Genomic DNA, 21,541 nt, shown 5'->3' on the forward strand with positions numbered 1-21,541 from the left:
CTCAAGATGTCTTGGCTATGCGAATTCACAACACCCTAAAAACAGCTCCTCCTAGCTCCGCAGGTCCCTCCCTCCACATGGATATTGATTGGATAAGAAGAAAATCCACGAATTTGATTGGGTTCTTTTTTAAAGGGGAAACGGCGCCATTTGGGCTCTTACGAGGATCGCCCTTGCAATGGATTAGAGTACAACTCAGAGCCATAATGGCGGTCGGCGTGCTTAGTTTGCATGAGATAAGCATTGTTTATAGCTTGAATTCATTAAAGGTGCAGTAGGTAAGACTTATAAAACTAACTTTCTGTCATAACTGCTGAAACTGACCCTATGTTCCAGTAGAACTACATGAAGCAGGTCATTAAAAAATAAACTAACTGTGTGTGTGTGTGTGTGTGTTTCTAACTGCGTGTTAATCACTGCTCATGCACACGCATTCATTCTCCCTTGTGGGGGGAGGGGCGTAGGAGACCGTTTTGGGCTTTAGCTGAAAAAGGGGGAAGTTATTGATGTTAAAATTTCCTGGATCTTCACACAGCACCTTTAATACATACAAATACAATGAACAAATATAAATGTTAGGCTACTGGCATCTGATATTATAAAATACTTGTTTTTGTGGCCTTTTTGTGGGATTTAAGCTATGTTCAGTATGTTTTTTGTAAAGATGGTATTGTTTGATATTCACTATTATATTTTTGGAACATTTTTAATATTTTCAGAGATCATCATCAACCCCACTCCCATCTATTTCTTTAAAAAAATGTTTGTTTATCTAGCTAAATCTGTAATTAACAGTCTATGTAATTAAGATCTATGTAAATACATTTAAATGTAAATACATACATTTATCAAGGTAAGTCGATTGAGAACAATTTCTCATTTGCAACGATGGCCTGTCACATTTATACACCACAGTCTGATCTGCTGACCACTGAGCAGCTCCACTGGAGCAGTTGGGGTTAAGGGCCTTGCTCAAGGGCACCTCAGTGGTGGTAATGATAAAAAAAAAGCACTGGTCTTTCACTTTCTCCACCCAGATTTTATCCTGCCAGTCTGGGGATTGAACTGGTGATTTCCAAGTCCCAAGCTTGCTTCCTTAACCCCTTAGGCCACCACTGCCCTTTGAACTTGAATAATTATGCATATTTCTGTCAATATGTGCAACAATAATTGCAGAAGTGCACCTATAAATTATTTAACATATAGCAGTGACCTGTTAATTACTCATACTGATTTAGAAAACTGTATACATAATATAAATAGGCCTATAGGTAAAAGTATAAATAAAACATTGAATATAGCCTACATAACATATGAAAATAACACTTCTTTTAAAAAGGGACAATAATTTTATTTATTCTAAAATGCCACGATAGAGGACGTGTCTGGACTGAGCTGAGAGTCAGTGGATGCTTCGGCAGCTTCCTCCCTGTTGGGGAGCATCAGGGAACCACGAGAGAACAGGTTTTCCACTAATTCGGGGAGTCCATGCAGCACACAGCAGCTCATGCCGCTGAGGGGCATCTCGATGTCAGCGGCACCGAGCCACATACCGGCTTCCTCGTCGTAGTACTCCACATCTAACAATGAGGTGGAGTTGTTGCATCCTCCGACCACAAAGAGCCGGTCGTCCACCACCACGCTGCCAAAGTAGCTGCGGGGTTTGCGCATGGACGGTATGGAGGTCCACCGGTTGGTCTGAGGGTTGTAGGCCTCAGCACTACGCAGCTGGGAGCTACCGCTAAAGGTGCCACCAACCTGGGAGAGAAAGGGGGAAATGTGAGTGTTTCAGTAGATTAAAAGGTCCCATGACATGGTGCTCTTTGGATGCTTTTATATAGACCTTAGTGGTCCCTAATACTGTATCTGAAGTCTCTTTTATATAGACCTTAGTGGTCCCCTAATACTGTATCTGAAGTCTCTTTTATATAGACCTTAGTGGTCCCCTAATACTGTATCTGAAGTCTCTTTTATATAGACCTTAGTGGTCCCCTAATACTGTATCTGAAGTCTCTTTTATATAGACCTTAGTGGTCCCCTAATACTGTATCTGAAGTCTCTTTTATATAGACCTTAGTGGTCCCCTAATACTGTATCTGAAGTCTCTTTTATATAGACCTTAGTGGTCCCCTAATACTGTATCTGAAGTCTCTTTTATATAGACCTTAGTGGTCCCCTAATACTGTATCTGAAGTCTCTTTTATATAGACCTTAGTGGTCCCCTAATACTGTATCTGAAGTCTCTTTTATATAGACCTTAGTGGTCCCCTAATACTGTATCTGAAGTCTCTTTTATATAGACCTTAGTGGTCCCCTAATACTGTATCTGAAGTCTCTTTTATATAGGCCTTAGTGGTCCCCTAATACTGTATCTGAAGTCTCTTTTATATAGACCTTAGAGATCCCTAATACTGTATCTGAAGTCTCTTTTATATAGACCTTAGTGGTCCCCTAATACTGTATCTGAAGTCTCTTTTATATAGACCTTAGTGGTCCCCTAATACTGTATCTGAAGTCTCTTTTATATAGACCTTAGTGGTCCCCTAATACTGTATCTGAAGTCTCTTTTATATAGGCCTTAGTGGTCCCCTAATACTGTATCTGAAGTCTCTTTTATATAGACCTTAGTGGTCCTCTAATACTGTATCTGAAGTCTCTTTTATATAGACCTTAGTGGTCCCCTAATACTGTATCTGAAGTCTCTTTTATATAGACCTTAGTGGTCCCCTAATACTGTATCTGAAGTCTCTTTTATATAGACCTTAGTGGTCCTCTAATACTGTATCTGAAGTCTCTTTTATATAGACCTTAGTGGTCCCCTAATACTGTATCTGAAGTCTCTTTTATATAGACCTTAGTGGTCCTCTAATACTGTATCTGAAGTCTCTTTTATATAGACCTTAGTGGTCCCCTAATACTGTATCTGAAGTCTCTTTTATATAGACCTTAGTGGTCCCCTAATACTGTATCTGAAGTCTCTTTTATATAGACCTTAGTGGTCCCCTAATACTGTATCTGAAGTCTCTTTTATATAGACCTTAGTGGTCCTCTAATACTGTATCTGAAGTCTCTTTTATATAGACCTTAGTGATCCCCTAATACTGTATCTGAAGTCTCTTTTATATAGACCTTAGTGGTCCTCTAATACTGTATCTGAAGTCTCTTTTATATAGACCTTAGTGGTCCCCTAATACTGTATCTGAAGTCTCTTTTATATAGACCTTAGTGGTCCTCTAATACTGTATCTGAAGTCTCTTTTATATAGACCTTAGTGGTCCCCTAATACTGTATCTGAAGTCTCTTTTATATAGACCTTAGTGGTCCTCTAATACTGTATCTGAAGTCTCTTTTTATATAGACCTTAGTGGTCCCCTAATACTGTATCTGAAGTCTCTTTTATATAGACCTTAGTGGTCCCCTAATACTGTATCTGAAGTCTCTTTTATATAGACCTTAGTGGTCCCCTAATACTGTATCTGAAGTCTCTTTTATATAGACCTTAGTGGTCCTCTAATACTGTATCTGAAGTCTCTTTTATATAGACCTTAGTGGTCCAATGAACGCGTTCAGGCACAACACTGCCCTTGACACACCAGTCACCATTAACATGGCATCCAACCTAACCTCTGAGCTACATATAAATGCCGCACACTTACTGCATAGATGCGGTCTCTGTAGGCAGCGACCCCTAGGCCACTTCGGCTGCTCCTCATGGGGGCGATCATGGTCCACTGGTTGGTGTCTGGGTCGTAGCATTCAGCTGAGGAGATGCTGCGATGCCCATTAAAACCTCCGCAAATGTAGACCTGCAGACAGGTTTGGGACAGTTACATTAGACCAGGGGTGTCAAACTTAGTTTCCCAGAGGGCCACACTGGAAAATAAGAATAACATTAACATGGCAAGACATGTAGGGTTTATTGACATGCTTTTATTTAATCGAAAAATCAAATATCTTTGACTGGATTATTGCGTGTTTCATATAGTCGTCTCACTCACAGTTTTGGTCGACATAAAGCCCCAAAAAGGTAACTTATCCATCAAAGAAAAAGGTGACAAAAAAAGGTTGAAAAAAGCAGCAAAAACATTGGAAAAAAATACCAGAAAAGACCCCAAAAATGTCAGAAAAAGTGGCAAAAATCTTGGAAAAAGGGCACCAAAAGCGCCTGTAAAAGTGACAAAAACTTCAGAAAATGCCATTAAAAACTAGACGGGCCAAAGTTTATTGTGAACCTAAATTGATGTGCGGACTGGATCATAATCTGTGAGGGGCCAGATTTGGCCCACGGGCCTCAAGTTTGACACACGTGCATTAGACAGTGCACACGGAGATACACTGGTAAGAGCAGATTACGTTTAACCATGTATCAGCTAATTTAAATAGCTCACGTTACTGCGTTGTGTCAACAGTTTACTTCATCTAATATTGTATGTGGCATTTTCATTTTTGCAGGGTGCAAATGTTCCACCAAAACAAGCTCCTACCCGAGACTATTTTGCAGAGCCACTTGCAGATTTAGATCCGGCCCGTATATCAATTTGGGTTCACAGTACATTTTGGCCCTGCTAGTTGTGCGCCAAACCAAAAACACAGGAAAGTGTTTTTTTAAACTGTAATTACGTGACATTCAAAGCAGAATTTGGCAGATTTGCCGACTCTGAGACTCAGAAATTCCCCCAGAAGAAGCAGAGAGAGAGTTTTAATACTCAGGCTGAGAAACTGGTTGTTGTTAAATAAATTTATCTTTGTTTTGCTTGATTTGCTAAATTCTACGATGGCTAAGGAACTCTTTTTGATGACTTTTGTAGGGCTTCAAAAATACGACAAAAAGTGTATAAAAATTTTGGAAAAAGCAACAAATTTACAAAAAGGTGACTAAAAGCCACAAAAAAGTCTGAACAAAAATAACAAAAATGAGGAAAAAAGCTCCCAAAATGTTAAAGAGAAGTGACATGTAGTACCAAAAGCATGTCAATAAACTCTCCATGTCTGGCCTTCGGTGGGATTCTCTTTTTACAGTGTGGCCCTCTTTAAAGAAATGCAAACAACCCAGAGAGTTTATTTCTCCTATCCCAGAATGTCTATGTGTTGTAGCCAGAGCTTACTCCACAGCTATGCGAGACTAGGGCAAAACGACATAAAATAACCTCTCTCTCCAACATGAAGAAAATAGCTAACGTGGACATGATGTCAGACTGAATAACGAAGTTAAAACAACATGGAAATTCAGTCTGATTATCAGGATAAAGTGACAATGTCTCTCTTTCAGTTACCGCTTGTTTCAGTTATCTCTGCTTCACCCACCTTGCCATTTAGAGTTGTGGCACTGGCCCCACACCTCTTTGCACGCATGGGAGCCACCATGGTCCAGTGGTCAGTCTCAGGCTTGTAGCACTCAACAGTGTTATAGTAAGCTACACCATCAAAGCCTCCAAAGGCGTAAATGCACCCATTCTGCACAACTACGCTGACATAGCAGCGGCAGAAGTTCATGGGAGCCACCTCGTGCCATGTGCAGGTCACGAGGTCAAACTTTTGCACGGAATTGAAGAAAGTATCATCGATGCTTCGGCCACCGATTAAGTACACAAAGCTGTTGAGGAAAGCAGCGCCGTGGTAAGTGCGATAAATCTCCCCAACGTTCACAGTGACCCAGCAGTCAGCTCGGGCATCGTATGCCTGGAAGCTGGTCGCGGTAAAACTGTCGTCTGTGCCTCCGGTGACCAATAAGACGGTAGAGGGCAAGCGTGGACGGCTCAGCAGGTTACTGTAAACCGATTTTGGGGATCCATTCCTAAAATCCATGAATGCCATCACTGCATCGTTGATGATGGGTATACATTCGATGCTTTCCTTTACCACGGAGTTGTCCATCACGCTGTTTTGGAGGTAATTAATGGTCATCAAGCCAAGCCGCACCTGGACACATAGAAGATGACTGTGGTTACGAACTAGAGCTGCAGAGATTTATCAATTAAATAATCCTCAACTGTTAAATTATAAATATGAATATTTTCTAGTCCCTTCTCTCCTCTGTAACTGTAAAGTGAATATCTTTGAGTTGTGGACATTTGAGGACATCATTTTGGGCTTTGGGAAATACTCATCAACATTTTCTGCCATTTTATAGACCAAACACCTGATTGATTTAATCGACGGAATAATAATCTATGAAAATAATCATTAGTTGCAGCCCTATTAGAAACAGTCCAATTAGATCTTATATCTGTTGAGTTGAACCGGTCTCAACTAGCCTAGAAATCCAGACCACCCTAGCGGCAGCAAATGTAATTTGCAGCCAGGGTCAGTCAAGCAACTCTCTGTTGGCTTACGAGCTGGAAAAACCAAACTCTGGTCTGGCCAATCACATTGTGTATAGAGTGGGTGGGCGGGGCTTATGGCTGCTGCTGGTGAACAGAGGTCTTCTGGAAGACTTGGAGTTCAGCTTTTCTTTGAGAAAAGAACAAATAACGGCACTGAAGTCCTTCTTAAAAAAGGAAGATGTGTTCGGAGTTTAAAGTTTAATCTATCAACTAGCCTTGCTCTGATTGGTTGTAGCGCTATCCTATTGCGTGCAGAGGGAATTTGAAAGACAACCGTTTGTCCCGCCCCTCAGATTGAGCCCTGACCAATAATGAGTTCCCAGACCCAACATCTGGATGTGAGGCTGGCTGGTCAGGCTAGGTCTCAACCTATTTTTTTTGGCTCCCCCCTTCAGCCAATAAACGCACTACCCCCATTCAAAATTAACGGAAAGACCTGCGAAGCCGAAGCAGTCAGCGTGAATGAATGCATATAGACCTTTTCTCACGGCAGACATGTTGACATGTCATAGTAGGAAAAGCACAGGTGTATTCACACCCATTACTGATGGCTGCATTCCACTTAGGAGAGGTCCTGGTATTAAACCATTACTGATGGCTGCATTCCACTTAGGAGAGGTCCTGGTATTGTTCATGCTGACTCAATGAAATATCTTACTGGGACACTTGATGGAACTGAGCCATCGTTAAGGTTATCAACTTCAGCTGTGCTTTTCCTACTATGACAAGACAACATGTCTGCTGTGTAAAAGGTCCATTGTTTAGGTACCTTGGGCAGCAGCTCAGAGATGTGACCTCGTCTCTGGTCTGGCTGGTGGTTAATCCAGCGGAGGACTGCCTCAAACACTGTGTTTTCTCGTTTCACATTGAGGTGATCGCTCTCAATGATTGCTGCCAGCTGCTGCACGGAGAGCTCCAGGAGCTCCTGTGAGACGCAAGCTATCTCCTCAAAGCAGTGCAGGATGAAACGAAAGACCTTGTGGCTCAGCTCAGGGAAGTGGTAGAAGTCCACCAGCCTCCAGATGCCGATGCAGTTCCTTAGGCAGAGCTGGTCCTCCAGGAAGAAGCAGCAGGTCTGAACAATCCCAGAGACCAAGAACTGGTCTGCAGCTGCCAAAACCTCCACCACGTTATCCTTGGTCAGGGGAACAACGTGGGTGTAGGCATAATTGATGATGAGGTGCATCATCTCGGGCGACACCCCAGGGATAGTGTACCTCTGCTTCTTTGAAGTGGCCCAGGCACCAGTGAAGAGAGTGCTGTGGGGTCAGGATTTAGACAACATCAGGGTTTTATAAAAGGAAATCTGGCACTGTTCTTCATTTTGTAGATAACTGTGTTAGCTTGATTTAATTATCGATCATTTGACACAAGCCCCAGATTTTTCTGTTCTTCAAAGCTGGCGTAAAATATATCTGGAACTGTTGTTATAGCAATAATAAATCCAAACCTCAGTGCATGCTTGATCACAGCTAAGTCATGACACTCATGACAAAGCGTTTTCAAGATAAACCCCATAAACCAACAGCAATATGTTGACGATCATACAATTATATAGAATATTTTATCCAGGTTGAAGCTGATGAATGATAGCAATTCATTAAAAAATTTGATTAGATTAGATTCAACTTTATCTGTCAATGCACAGAGTACTGTAAGTATTGATAAAATGAAATGCAGTTTATCATCTAACTAGAAGTGCAAAAAGCAGTTAAATGCAGAGTCATAAACAGAGTAATATATAGAATAAACAGTAATGTATAGAATGAACAGGGTCCAAACCCCCTGACTGCAGATGCATTACATTACATGTTGTTTAGCTGATGCTTTTATCCAAAGGAACTTACAATTACTATATACAGAGGCCACATGCCTCTGGAGCAACTAGGGGTTAAGTGTCTTGCTCAGGGACACATTGGTAGATGTATCACAGTGGGAATTGAACCTGGGTCTCCCACACCAAAGGCATGCTTTACATCCACTGCACCATCACCACCCAACAGATTTGATGCAAGTAGGACCTGCATTTAAGGACAGGATGCATGTTGCAGGATGACAGAAGAGTAGTTTGGAAAAATAAATGTAGCATATTTCAAGATTTTTGAAACAAAAGTGCCACCTAGCACTTCCTCAAAATCCTAAGAAACAGCGCCACCTAGTGGCCAATAGTCTCTATATTTTGCACAAAGCCTCAGCGGACCATTGAGAACTTCTGAGTCAAGTTTCGTGTTAATTGGAGTAGCCTAATTGTTGCCAAGATACGCAACACTTCCTGTTTTGACTGCCACATAAACCTGGCCCCTCGCACATTCTTATATCAATATCATCATATCAATCTAGGTAAAGGCCCACCTAGTTGTGTGGCAAAACCAAAACATGGGAAACTGTTTTTCAACTTGCAATTACGTGACACTCAAAGCAGAATTTGGCAAATTTGCAGATTTTGAGACGGAGAAATTCCAGAAGAAGCAGAGAGTTTAATATTCAGGCTGTGAAAGAGCTTGTTGTGAGTCAGCTGGGTGGTAGCATACTTAGGAAATACAATCATTGATTTTGCTTGATTTACTAAATTCTAGGTTGGCTTTGGAACTTTTTTGCTCACTTTTTCAGAGCTTTTATGTGTGTGAGAAGACTATATGAGATATTTAATCAAATATATTTGACTTTTTTGATGAAATAAAAGCAAGTCATTAAACTCTCCATGTCTGGCCCTTGGTGTGATTCTCGTTTTCCAGTGTGGCCTTCTGGGAAATTGAGTTTGACACCCCTGGTGTACACAGACACGTTCATGTTGTTTTTTTTCCTGGTGCTCAGCACAGAATGGGAAATAATGTGCAAAATGTGTACCTTAAGGGGTCCAACAGCTCGTCACTGGGGCAGTACCCTCGATGGTATACCAAATGTACCCCTTTATAAGGGTACATACTTGTTCTCTTACAGTTTGTACCCTTTGTAACCTAGAAAAAGTACAACTGTGTACCTTATGATATCAACTATGACCCTTTGGGGGTACATCACCAGCAGTTGTACCTCAGAGAATATAAATGGACCTCAACCCTATACCTTTATTTCTGACAGTGTAGTCGTGCTGTGATCACAAAATATGCTTCTTTCCATTGAAATACGTTACATTAAAATTAGAGATGCACCGATTACAACTTTCTAGGCCGATTCCGATAAATAAATAAATGTATCATTGTTTTGCTTGATTTACTTCTATTCTACCATTCTACGATGGCTAAGGAACTCTTTTTGATGACTTTTGTAGGGCTTCATGTCAACAAAAATACAACAGAAAGTGTAAAAAAATGTCAGAAAAAGCAACAGATTTACAAAAAGGTGACAAATGTCTGAGAAAGCCACAAAAAAGTCTGAACAAAATCAACAAAAATTAGGAAAAAAGCTCCCAAAATGTTAAAGAGAAGTGACATGCAGTACCAACAGCACGTCAATAAACTCTCCATGTCTGGCCCTCGGTGTGATTCTCGTTTTCCAGTGCGGACCTCTGGGAAGTTGTGTTTGACACCCCCGACTTAGAGTATTAACATGTGTCGTGTTTATGTTGATTTTCACGGAGTCTTTGCTTCTGCTGAGATAACCTACTCACCGAAAGTACGAGCTGCAGCTACAGAGGATGATCTTGTGGGCATCGAACTCAACGTCACACACCTTGATCACCACATCGCACAGTTTCCCCTCCCGGCGGAGGTCGGTTAGGACCAAAGATGCCATTTCACGCATGCTTTTCTCCACATCACTCCGATGACAGTTTAATTTGGCCGAAGCTTCTCCTTGTTCAACCATTTTTCTTTTTAATCCACACGTTAGTCAATATCTATAACTCCTAAGAAGGTTTTTCTACATGTCTGGTTTTCCTCAGACAGTCATGGCCACATTCTTCTTCTAGAACGTCTCATTGTGACATCACAGAATCTGGAACCGAGGCAACTGTTACAGTAAGAGCTCATTTGCATACAAATAAAAAGACAACTACACAGTCCTTCCAGAAAAATGCTTTGAGTTTTTTTGTGATTGTTGCGGGGCAAAAATCCGTGATTATGCGGCACGTTTTCTTAAAAAATGTGATGGAATATGCTCTATATGATATTTATGCAATTTTATGCGATGAAATTGCAGGAACTTGCAAAAACTGACAAAAGAAAAAAGACAAAAAAACAGTGATCCCCTCCCAACACACTGCTTTTTGATGATGTTCACGTAATGACGTCGCGTAATGACGTCACTTCATAACGTTACCATGGCAACAGGGGAAAATGGCTGCTCTTGTGTGAAGTAAACGCAACATTTTTCCACTTTCTGCTAAGATATACAGTACAGGCCAAAAGTTTGGACACACCTTCTCATTCAATGCGTTTCCTTTTTATTTTCATGACTTTTGATAACTCTGCAAACCCTTGGTGTTCTCTCAATGAGCTTCATGAGGTAGTCACCTGAAATGGTTTTACCTTCACAGGTGTGCCTTGTCAGGGTTAATCAGTGGAATTATTTCCCTTATTAATAATAATAATAATAAATTGAATTTATATAGCGCTTTTCATGGACTCAAAGTCGCTTTACAGGGCAGGGTAGATTAAAAACATAACAAAACAAAATGAACAAAACAAAACAAAACAAAACAAGTAGAACAAAACAAGATTCAGATGAAAAATGGAGGGGGGGCAGGGGGGCTATGGGTAGGCAGAGTTGAAGAGATGGGTCTTGAGGCGGGACTGGAAGATGGTGAGGGACTCAGAGGTGCGGATCTCTTGGGGGAGGGAGTTCCAGAGCCTGGGAGCTGCTCTGGAGAATGCTCTGTCCCCAAAACTGCGGAGTTTGGACTTTTGGATGGAGAGGAGACCGGCTGAGGTGGCTCTGAGGGACCGTGAGGGTTGGTAGGGGGACAGGAGGTCAGTAAGGTATGAGGGGGCTTAATAAAATAAGCAAAGGGTGGCTACTTTGAATAATCTAAAATATAAGACATGTTTTCAGTTATTTCACACTTTTTTGTTAAGTACATAATTCCATATGTGTTCATTCATAGTTTTGATGCCTTCAGTGAGAATCTACAATGTAAATAGTCATGAAAATAAAAAGGAAACACACTGAATGAGAAGGTGTGTCCTAACTTTTGGCCTGTACTGTATATTAAGGGACTTTTTTGTAACGAAAATGCGGGGATTATGAAATCATGCAAGCCCCGCATATTTTGCGCGTAAGTCGGCAATTTATGCGGCGAAAGTGCGAAATGTGGCCCACCGCATAAATATGCAGACTTTGGATGATTATGCGTTGAATTATGCGATCGCATAATCAAGTTTTTCTGGAGGGACTAACAACAGCAGATAAATACTGTAGTCTAATACTCATCAGTGCACATTATATAAAAAAGTACAAGTAACAAGTAAAGAAATGTACAAAATATGCGTGCATCATCAACAGATTTGTGTAGAAAGATTCACCCAGTGAGCAAAATATGAACTTTGTTATAGGCCTATAATAAGTATTAAAGCTCCCATGACATGGTGCTCTTTGGATGCTTTTATATAGGCCTTAGTGGTCCCCTAATACTGTATCTGAAGTCTCTTTTATATAGACCTTAGTGGTCCCCTAATACTGTATCTGAAGTCTCTTTTATATAGACCTTAGTGGTCCCCTAATACTGTATCTGAAGTCTCTTTTATATAGACCTTAGTGGTCCCCTAATACTGTATCTGAAGTCTCTTTTATATAGACCTTAGTGGTCCTCTAATACTGTATCTGAAGTCTCTTTTATATAGACCTTAGTGGTCCCCTAATACTGTATCTGAAGTCTCTTTTATATAGACCTTAGTGGTCCCCTAATACTGTATCTGAAGTCTCTTTTATATAGACCCTAGTGGTCCCCTAATACTGTATCTGAAGTCTCTTTTATATAGACCTTAGTGGTCCACTAATACTGTATCTGAATTCTCTTTTATATAGACCTTAGTGGTCCCCTAATACTGTATCTGAAGTCTCTTTCCCGAAAGTCAGCCTTCGTGCAGAATTACAGCCACTAGAGCCAGTGGTCTTGACCAACTGCCACTTTGCTCCTGGAGCAATCCCAAAAATGAAACAGCGTCGATATAGACTAGGCAATGCGAGACTATGTTTAGCTGTATCTTGTATTATATTCTTGATTGTTGGTGTTATTGGGTAAAGAGTTCTTTGAGTGAGGCACTCCACTTACATTTTGTGCATAACCAAACATTTTGTTTGTCCAATAAAAACAGTCATACTAAAGAAAGCAATAACAAACAGTCATGGCTACAGGTTGCACCATCAAAGTACAAATCCAGCATCTTGAAATCTATCAGTTTGGTCATAAACTAGTTCCACTGCCATAAATCATCCATTTCTTTCATTCTAACCCTAACCCATAGATGAATGACAACAATTTACACATTGTTTTATATTATTGTAACACCATGGCATCATGTTGGCTGTTAGTAAATGTTCAGTTAAATGTCCGTGTCTCCGTGCAGGAAAAGAAAACACAGTTAGAGAAGAGTTAGGGAAGCAGTCTTACGAACTTTTGCCACAAGAGGGTGGTAAAGGTACTTTATTGTCACCTACTCATACATGTAGCAAAACTCATTTTCTGCATTTAACCCCTCACTCAAGGGAGCAGTGGGTAGCCAATCACAACTCCAGATCTGAGCCAGTGCCTTGATCAAGGGCACTGACTGGACAGACTGATGTCATGAAGTGGCGTATGTATGACACGCCAATCCGTATGCCATTTTGGCGTGTTATCAAGACGCATAATCGCATTTTAGCGCGTTTATCAATGCATTTCGGCCGCCATTGACCTACATTGCGAGTGAATTTCCGCCGCAGTGAGTAGTATAAAGGGACGTAGGACTGCGAAAGGTTGTTGGTTGGGGGGCTGATGGGTAAAGCAGGACTTACACCCTGAAAATGCATCTAGATAACATGCCATTTGGCTTTAGGAAAGTGGCGTGTATGTTTACGCAAAGTCATGATGTCATGTTGGACTGGGGAACCTAGTACATGTTTTTGATGGGGGGGGGAGCACCCGGAGGAAACCCACGCAAACATGGGGAGAACATGCAAACTCCACACAGAAAGGCCCGGAACGGACTGGATTCGAACCCAGAATCCCAGAAAACCCTAACCACTGGGCCACAGTGCTAACCATTGAGCCACAGTGCTAACCATTGGGCCACAGTGCTAACCATTGGTCCACACTGCTAACCATTGGGCCACAGTGCTAACCAATGAGCCACAGTGCTAACCATTGGTCCACACTGCTAACCATTGGGCCACAGTGCTAACCATTGAGCCACAGTGCTAACCATTGGGCCACAGTGCTAACCATTGGTCCACAGTGCTAACCATTGGGCCACAGTGCTAAACATTGGGTCACAGTGCCAACCATTGAGCCACAGTGCTAACCATTGGGCCACAGTGCTAACCAATGGGCCACAGTGCTAACCATTGGGCCACAGTGCTAACCAATGGGCCACAGTGCTAACCAATGGGCCACAGTGCTAACCATTGGGCCACAGTGCTAACCATTGGGCCACAGTGCTAACCAATGGGCCACACTGCTAACCATTGGGCCACAGTGCTAACCATTGGGCCACAGTGCTAACCATTGGGCCACAGTGCTAACCATTGGGCCACAGTGCTAACCAATGGGCCACAGTGCTAACCATTGGGCCACAGTGCTAACCATTGGGCCACAGTGCTAACCATAGGGCCACAGTGCTAACCATCGTGCTAACCATTGGGCCACAGTGCTAACCATAGGGCCACAGTGCTAACCATCGGGCCACAGTGCTAACCAATGGGCCACAGTGCTAACCATTGGGCCACAGTGCTAACCATTGGGCCACAGTGCTAACCAATGGGCCACAGTGCTAACCAATGGGCCACGGTGCTAACCATTGGGCCACAGTGCTAACCATTGGGCCACCATTGGCCCGGTGTGTGGCGCTGTCAGGAGTGATGTCTCTGTTGCAAACCAATGGTAGCCAGGGCCCAGTTTTTCAAAAGTAATCCATTTCGGGATTTCGGATAACAGATTGGATCAAATCTTGGAAATGGGTTTTTCAAAAGCAAAAGAAGGATTCTGAAATGAGATCAGACCACATAATTCGATTTTACATGTGATCTGGATCAAACCTGCTCTTTTGGGTTTTTTCAAAACTTTGAACTCAGTTTTGGGATCTATTTGATCCAAAAAAACAGGTTTTCCTGATCCCATCAGAAGGGAGGATTCAGTTGTGATTTTTCGAACAAAATAAAATCAGAGAGGTTTTTTTGACTGAATGATCACAAAATCTTTACAGATGCTATATACTTGTTTTCATTTTTGAAGCATATGTGAATCATGTCACATCTAATGAAATATGGTAAATAAACAAAATAAGGAATGTAAAATGTTTCTGTTTCTTAAAATTAAAACAAACTATGGCCATTTGTGGCCACCGGTATGTTGCCTACCTGTTGTTCTTTGCTGAGCCAGCAGGCTACACTGTTGGCTCCATTTAAGCAGCCCCATATATTAGAGATAGTTTGGCCAATAGGGAATCATTCTGAGCTATCCTGTTATGCGATTGGTTCCGAGGTGGTCATGTGTTTCATGGACTCCGTGTTTTATACCAATATTCATCTGATTCCCATTGACATAGTGCAGGGAATAGTGGAAAAATGTAATAAATTATTTTAAAAATGTCAGTAGGATTTGGATAACTTTGATCCAAAAAAACAGGATTATCCTGATCCCAACAGGGGGGTAGGATTTCAAAATTGGTCAAATAATAACTTTGTATCATTTAGTGTAAATACTTTTATTTATATTTTGCATTTGACTTGTGTGACTGTTGTAACAGTGATAAAGTAGATGAAGTAGACAATAGGCTACCAATTAAGCTATTCAGTATAGTAAAGTAAAAATAAAACAAAAATGATCTTGTCCCCCTTGTCTAAATGAGAAAGTGAAAGAGGAACAAATCAAGCTGACCAAACTGCAGCAAACCAAAGCCAGACTTCAGATCCACCTCCTAAAAACAGGGCTTGGAGATGCTGCTCTCTCCTCCTCAAGAAGAACCCTGAACAGTCTTTATTTTGTTAACTATTGGACATTTAGCCATTTTGTTTTTAAGACATTTTCAAAATATCCACAACGTATTTGTTAATGTATATTTGTTTTTATTTGTTGTAACTCAGATGAGGGGTCATAAAAGAAACTAGACTGCAAGCAGTTATGACGGGGCCCAAGCCTCCGATGCCAGTCGCCCCCGACGCCAGTCGTCCCCGACGACTAGCGCCAATGCGGGACCCGAAGCATTACGTAGGGGGGAAACGTTGGTGAATATCGAGAGGGTTGATGCACAAGGTCAAGGAAGACAAAGAAAACTTCCGCAGAAAGGGGCAACTGTTAGCTTTTAGCTCAAAAAGACCCTACGCTAAGTTATAATGTTATTATTATGAAGTGCCATTTGGCGTTGCATACAACATGCTCTACCTCAGAAGGGATTAATAGGCCCAAACTGGTATATGTTGACTATAGCGCCCCCTAATGGCCGATCTTCGCCAAATTTTGTACAGAGCCTCAGAGCGGCATCCCGAACGAGCATCACAAGTTTTGTGTTGATTGCTTTTACTGTGGCAGAGATATTGCAATTGCAAATTTCCCATTTAAATGCATTGAGAAAATTGGCGGGAAAAAAATAAACGTTGCTTATAGCGCCCCCTAGAGCGCCCCCAAATTTGGTACAGTGTATCGTCATCAGATGTTGAGCAAGGTCCTCAAGTTATTTGCTGATAACATTTAATTTGGCAGAGATATGATAGATATGTGTGTGGTAGCTAGCTAGGAAAATTTGTTTTGTCGTCAAATGCGCATACTTTAACGTAGCAAAATTCCTTCAATAACTTTTTGTCAGGTCCATCTGGAGATGCTATCTACCAGGTTTCGTGCAGATCGGTCACACGGCCTAGGACGAGTTCGAAAACGTTGGTTTTGCACATTGCGCGATATTGCGAAAAAACTTTTGCGCAGAAAAGGGGTTGGCCTATATCAGGTAATTGAGCTTGATTAAAGGAACAAGTGGATGTAAAAATTTCTAATGTGTGATGTGTATTGTGGGAGTTAATGACAAATAAACATTATAGCGCCACCTAGAGGTCCACATATGCAATTTTTGGTAGGTGTGATCCACGGCCCATTGTCCATCTACCCTGTAAATTTAAAGTTGTTCACATTAGTGTAAGTGGGGAATCTAGAGTTGGGTCACATTGGGTCCCATAGGCCACGCCCACTTTGACCCCTCGGTACGCCATTCTAGGGTTGGCCACAGGATTGGCCCCAGATGTAACCCATCAAATTTTGTATAAATCGGATGAGCCGTTGATGAGATATAAACTTTTTGTACTTGTAGCGCCCCCTAGCGACCAATTTCCGTAAAACGCATGGGGTACCTCCAGAGGGTCATGCCAAAGAAGACTCTAAAGTTTGGGGTTGATAGCTTTCATTTTGGTCGAGATATGGCAAAGTTGGTGTTTTCATAGTTAGCTATAGAGATTAATTTGTGCGTTATATGCACAATTTCTATCGTACAAAAATTCCTTTTATAACTTTTTGTGCCGTCAGACAGGAGATGCTAGGTACCAAGTTTTGTGCAGATCGGTCGCACGGTCTAGGAGGAGTTAAAAAAAGTAGGTTTTTGATAAAGCACGATTTTTCATGCATAAAAGTCTAGGCAGAAATGGGTGTGGGTTAGGGTTAGGGTTATAGATGTATAGTTTTTGATTGTGGGACGTACGGTGTGGGAGTTATAGGGCCAATCGTGTTGTTTCTGCTATAGCGCCACCTAGTGGTGGAAATAGGTCAATTTTTGCGCCTGAGGTCCTTGCAGGGTTTTGGACCAGTCCTGAAAATGGCAACTCCCCACTATTTATGGTTTAGGCTGCAGTCGGAGTTTTAGGCGGAGAAGAATAATGGAAAATAAAAATCTTTAGAAAAACAATAGGGTTCCACAGCCCTGCTGTGCGAACGGCGTAGCTATTGCTACCGCCGGTTCTTGCAGACTCGGGCTTGGACCCCTAATTATGACTCGGGCTTGGACCCCTAATTATGACTCGGGCTTGGACCCCTAATTATGAATGGAAGTGGATGGTTATGTTATTTTTGTGTTTTGTCTCAAAATAAGAAACACTTACAGTGACCCCATGTTGGCCCTCCTACCTGTTCTTTAAATAGCTGGTAGCCCACATTGGGATATGTTGTCCCATTTAGAGCACTGGTAATCCGGATTTGGTAATCTTGAAAACTGTGTATCTGGATCAGGGTGATCCAGTCCAATGTTGCTTTGAAAAAACGGCATAAAACTAAAACAGATTACCTGATACTGGAAAGCAAAAAAAATGGGATTTCCAAATCCAGATCATTTTGATCCAGGTTAAATGTTTTGAACTGGCTCCTTGAAATTTAGTATTTGGATCACAGTGATCCAATCCAATGTTCCTTTAAAAAACTGGCATAAAAGTAAGATGGATCAGGTTATCCTGTATGGAGTTAGAATCACACACACACAAAACATGTTTTACTCACGCCCAACGATTCACAAACAAACTCAGTGTGGTTTGCAAATACAAAACATCATTCACAAACTAATGCATTTTGTTCTGCAAATAAGAAACCCACCTATCAAACAAATACAGTATGTTTTACACATAAAAAGAAACTTATTTCTTCAATGACAAAAAAATACAGTAATCTTTCAAGTACAAAAAAAAAATCCTTCAAGTACAAAACAAATTCTACAAGTACAAAAATGCAATTTTGAATTATGTTTTTATATATTTTATTTGCTCTCACGATCGCTTCCACTGCCAGGGTTGCAACTGATCATATAATAGGCGAAAGCAACGACAGTTTATGGAAAGCACAAGTGTAATTATGGTCAGATATTGTGCCTGACTGATGGGGAAGTGATATTGATAAGCCATGTGATTTAGGCCTACGCATCTAGGCTACAGCGTCCGCTATTTGTTTTTGCCAGCTTTCCTTCCTGTTTTAGGAAGCAGCGAGTGTGTTGTGGTTGTTAGGTTAGGTGAAGCCGGGTACCTGAAGACATCCAGAATGGTGATCTTGCTTCGTAGTAGCCTACAGGCTGCCGATCTCACAGAGTTCTGTGAAATGAACACGGCCCCTAAACTCAAAAACTGTGGCAGTTTCACAGATTCGCCGAAAATTCAGTGACGGGCCCACGGATGCGATGCATGTAGGTCAATGACATCATCATCCGTGGTCTACGCACAGATTCCCTGATCACAGCACGTTTATTTCTGTACAGAGAAGCTGTTATTGGTATTTTTAGCCCAATAACCGGTGGACATTTCTCACTATCAAATATCCACCAGTTATTGTTTTAAGCTTTTCTTGGTCCAAAGTTAGGAGTCTCAATGTCTTAATGTGACTTAATGCTGTTTGTTTGTGTTTGTTTGTCTGTCAGACGAGGTCTTCATTGTACAATGTTCTTTGCAGTCAGTGATATAGAATTTTAACATTTGTATTCTCACAGAAATTTAGACCTGGTATTGGTATTTTTAGCCCAATAACCGCTGTTTTAATCAACATTTATTCACCAGATCTTATCATGGTTTAATTGCATTTCTTTTAATGTTATTATTTCGGTCTATTTCGGCCAGGGAAGCTGCTTTGTTGTTTTGATATTTTTTAAACTATAATGCTACATCTAGCAACATATATGTAGATATTATCAAAGTATGACTTTCTTTATTTTAATAATATTATTTTGGTCTTATTAGTGGTGAAATATTACAGTAGGCTGTAAGACAGAACAGATATGATCAGAGTTGGGCGCATGCAAAGCCGATTTCCCACAATGCAATGCCGGCATTCATTTCAGAGAATCAGACAACGATCAGCGGGTCTTTAACGCCAGCATCGCTTCAATATACATATATATATATATATAATCAGTGGTTTTGTCATCAGCAACAACACGTTGCTCAGCTTTGTTCAAGTAATTTATGAACCGTAATAACGTTTAAAAAAATCTGCGTGTATATATCTATGGTCCTGGTAGGTTTAAATTGACTTAACAGCGCCACCTGCTGTTGTGGAGTGCGAATTACAGGACATTTGTTAGAAAATGTACCTGCATTTGGGTGTGGATCAGCAAGGCGGAAAATTAGTGCCAAAAGTCACGTGACAGTTTTTTGTAATTGTAGAATTATTTTTTTGTACTTGAAGGATTTTTTTTTGTACTTGAAGGATTTTTTTTTGTACTTGAAAGATTTCTTTTTGTACATGAAAGATTTTAGTTTGTACTTGCAGGATATTTTTTGTCATTGAAGAAATACGTTTCTTTTTATGTGTAAAACATACTGTATTTGTTTGATAGGTAGGTTTACTATTTGCAGAACAAAATGCATTAGTTTGTGAATGATGTTTTGTATTTGCAAATCACACTGAGTTTGTTTGTGAATCGTTGGGCGTGAGTAAAACACGTTTCGTGTGTGTGTGAGGTTTTGGCATGATTCTAACTCCATAATCCTGGACAGTAAAAAATGGGATTTCCAAATCCGGATCATTTTGATCCAGGTTAAATGTTTAGAAAAACTGGAAATCCAGACCCAAATCCGAAAGTTTAAAGGTCCCCTGCCCACACATATTTCCTGACTTTGTGGTGATGTCTGAAGGTCTACCATGGACTCTGTAACCATGGTTACCTTGTTTCAAGCCATTCTAGCGTGGTGTAGAAAGCCTGCAGGAAGACTCTGCTCAATTTCTGCCAGTTCTCATTAATATTCAATGAGCTAAGCTGTTTGAATCTGATTGGCTAACAGCTAGCCAATGAGAGCCTGACTGTCAGAATCATTTACCCAGCCCAACTGGGCGAGCTCATGAATAGTAATGAGCTCAGGCAGCATGATGTCAGACTGACCAGCTGTTGTGATTGGTCTGATTTCTCTGCTTAGAGCTGACAGAGGAGGTAGCAGTTCATTTTCACATTCACAACATAACACACAAACACATATGGACCTCACATATTTCAACAAATGCAAGTAAAAATGTTTTTGTGTTGCAGGGCACCTTTAATATTTCCAGGGTGAACCAATGGGTGAAGTCACACCGTGCTGCAACTTTCTTCATATATAGCAAGTGGGTAAGCTGATATAACTTCTAAATACAATTAGGAACCTGAAAATGAGCATAATATGGGCACTTTAAAACTGATATATTTAACATATTTTCATATTAAAAGGTGTGGAGTATTTCTCTATGAAATGCAGTGAAGCAAAAGTTTAAAAATTAGCTTAAAAATTAAAATCTCAAGTAGCCTACTGGTATTTAGGGTAGTTACTTTCCACCGCTGTTAGTTAACTTAAAATGAACTGGTAATCCTAAACTCCCTATTGATGCATTAATGCATGCATCATTTTAATGTTGTAGCTGATGAATGTGGAGCTATTTTAATTACTTTATATACTGCTGAGAAGCTTAAACAATAATAATATATCATAATTTATTTGTTGATTATATTTTTAAAGTAACTAATATAGTCAAATAAACTTAGCTGAGTAAAAAGTACCCTACAATATGTCTCTCTGTAGTGAAGTAAAAGTATAAAATAGCAGAAAATGGAAATACTGTTAGTACTGTAAGTTAAGTAGCCTACAGGGAACTTTAAAATGAACTTACAAATAAATGTACTTAGTTACTTTCCACTGCAGGTCAGAGCCTCAAACAGGTCTGATGAAAAAGTGAGGAGCAGCAAAATGTTCTCACCTTCAGGGGTTTAAAACCAGCTGGTCCTCACAAAGACAGTGAATACACACACACACACACACACACACACGCAGACACACACACACAGGCAGGCAGGCACACACACACACACGCAGAAACACACACACACACACACACACAGGCAGGCACACACACACACACACACACACACACACACGTACGCACGCACGTACACACACACAAACACACATACAGGCAGGCACACACACACAGGCACACACACACACACACACACACACACGCACGCACGCACGTACACACACACACAAGCAGAGACACACACACACACACGCAGAGACACACACACACACACACAAACAGGCAAACACACACAGGCAAGCACACGTACACACACACACACACACACACACCTCCTCCTCCTCCTCCT

At 41.0% G+C, this 21,541-nt stretch overlaps 2 protein-coding genes across 2 annotated transcripts in view; both read right to left on the minus strand.

Annotated features, from left to right (window-relative positions):
* Positions 1–35, minus strand: part of appl1 (adaptor protein, phosphotyrosine interaction, PH domain and leucine zipper containing 1) — a 37,528-nt gene extending 37,493 nt beyond the window's left edge. The window contains exon 1 of the mRNA XM_028575872.1: positions 1–35. This exon is cut by the window's left edge and continues 130 nt beyond it. The gene's annotated coding sequence lies outside the window, so the exon portion shown is untranslated.
* A 1,324-nt stretch (positions 36–1,359) lies between these two features.
* On the minus strand, positions 1,360–10,178 carry LOC114553764 (kelch-like protein 10). Its single transcript, XM_028575102.1, has 5 exons — positions 9,931–10,178; positions 7,093–7,582; positions 5,305–5,919; positions 3,657–3,806; positions 1,360–1,758 (listed from the first exon to the last, which is right to left on the minus strand). Exons 1-5 carry the CDS (start codon positions 10,125–10,127, stop codon positions 1,360–1,362), a joined length of 1,851 nt encoding a protein of 616 aa, XP_028430903.1. The 5' UTR covers positions 10,128–10,178.
* Positions 10,179–21,541: the final 11,363 nt, after the last annotated feature.

This window comes from Perca flavescens, chromosome 4, assembly GCF_004354835.1.
Source record: "Perca flavescens isolate YP-PL-M2 chromosome 4, PFLA_1.0, whole genome shotgun sequence".
NCBI classification, from domain to species: domain Eukaryota; kingdom Metazoa; phylum Chordata; class Actinopteri; order Perciformes; family Percidae; genus Perca; species Perca flavescens.

Bases quoted from the DNA above. Each gene is read 5' to 3' on its own strand.
- LOC114553764 (XM_028575102.1), bottom strand. From the start codon at position 10,127: ATGGTTGAACAAGGAGAAGCTTCGGCCAAATTAAACTGTCATCGGAGT. The intron at 7,583-9,930 runs GTGAGTAGGTTA...CTGACCCCACAG, and splicing joins AGCTGCAGCTCGTACTTTCG to CACTCTCTTCACTGGTGCCT. The intron at 3,807-5,304 runs GTGGGTGAAGCA...ACCTGTCTGCAG, and splicing joins CCACAACTCTAAATGGCAAG to GTCTACATTTGCGGAGGTTT.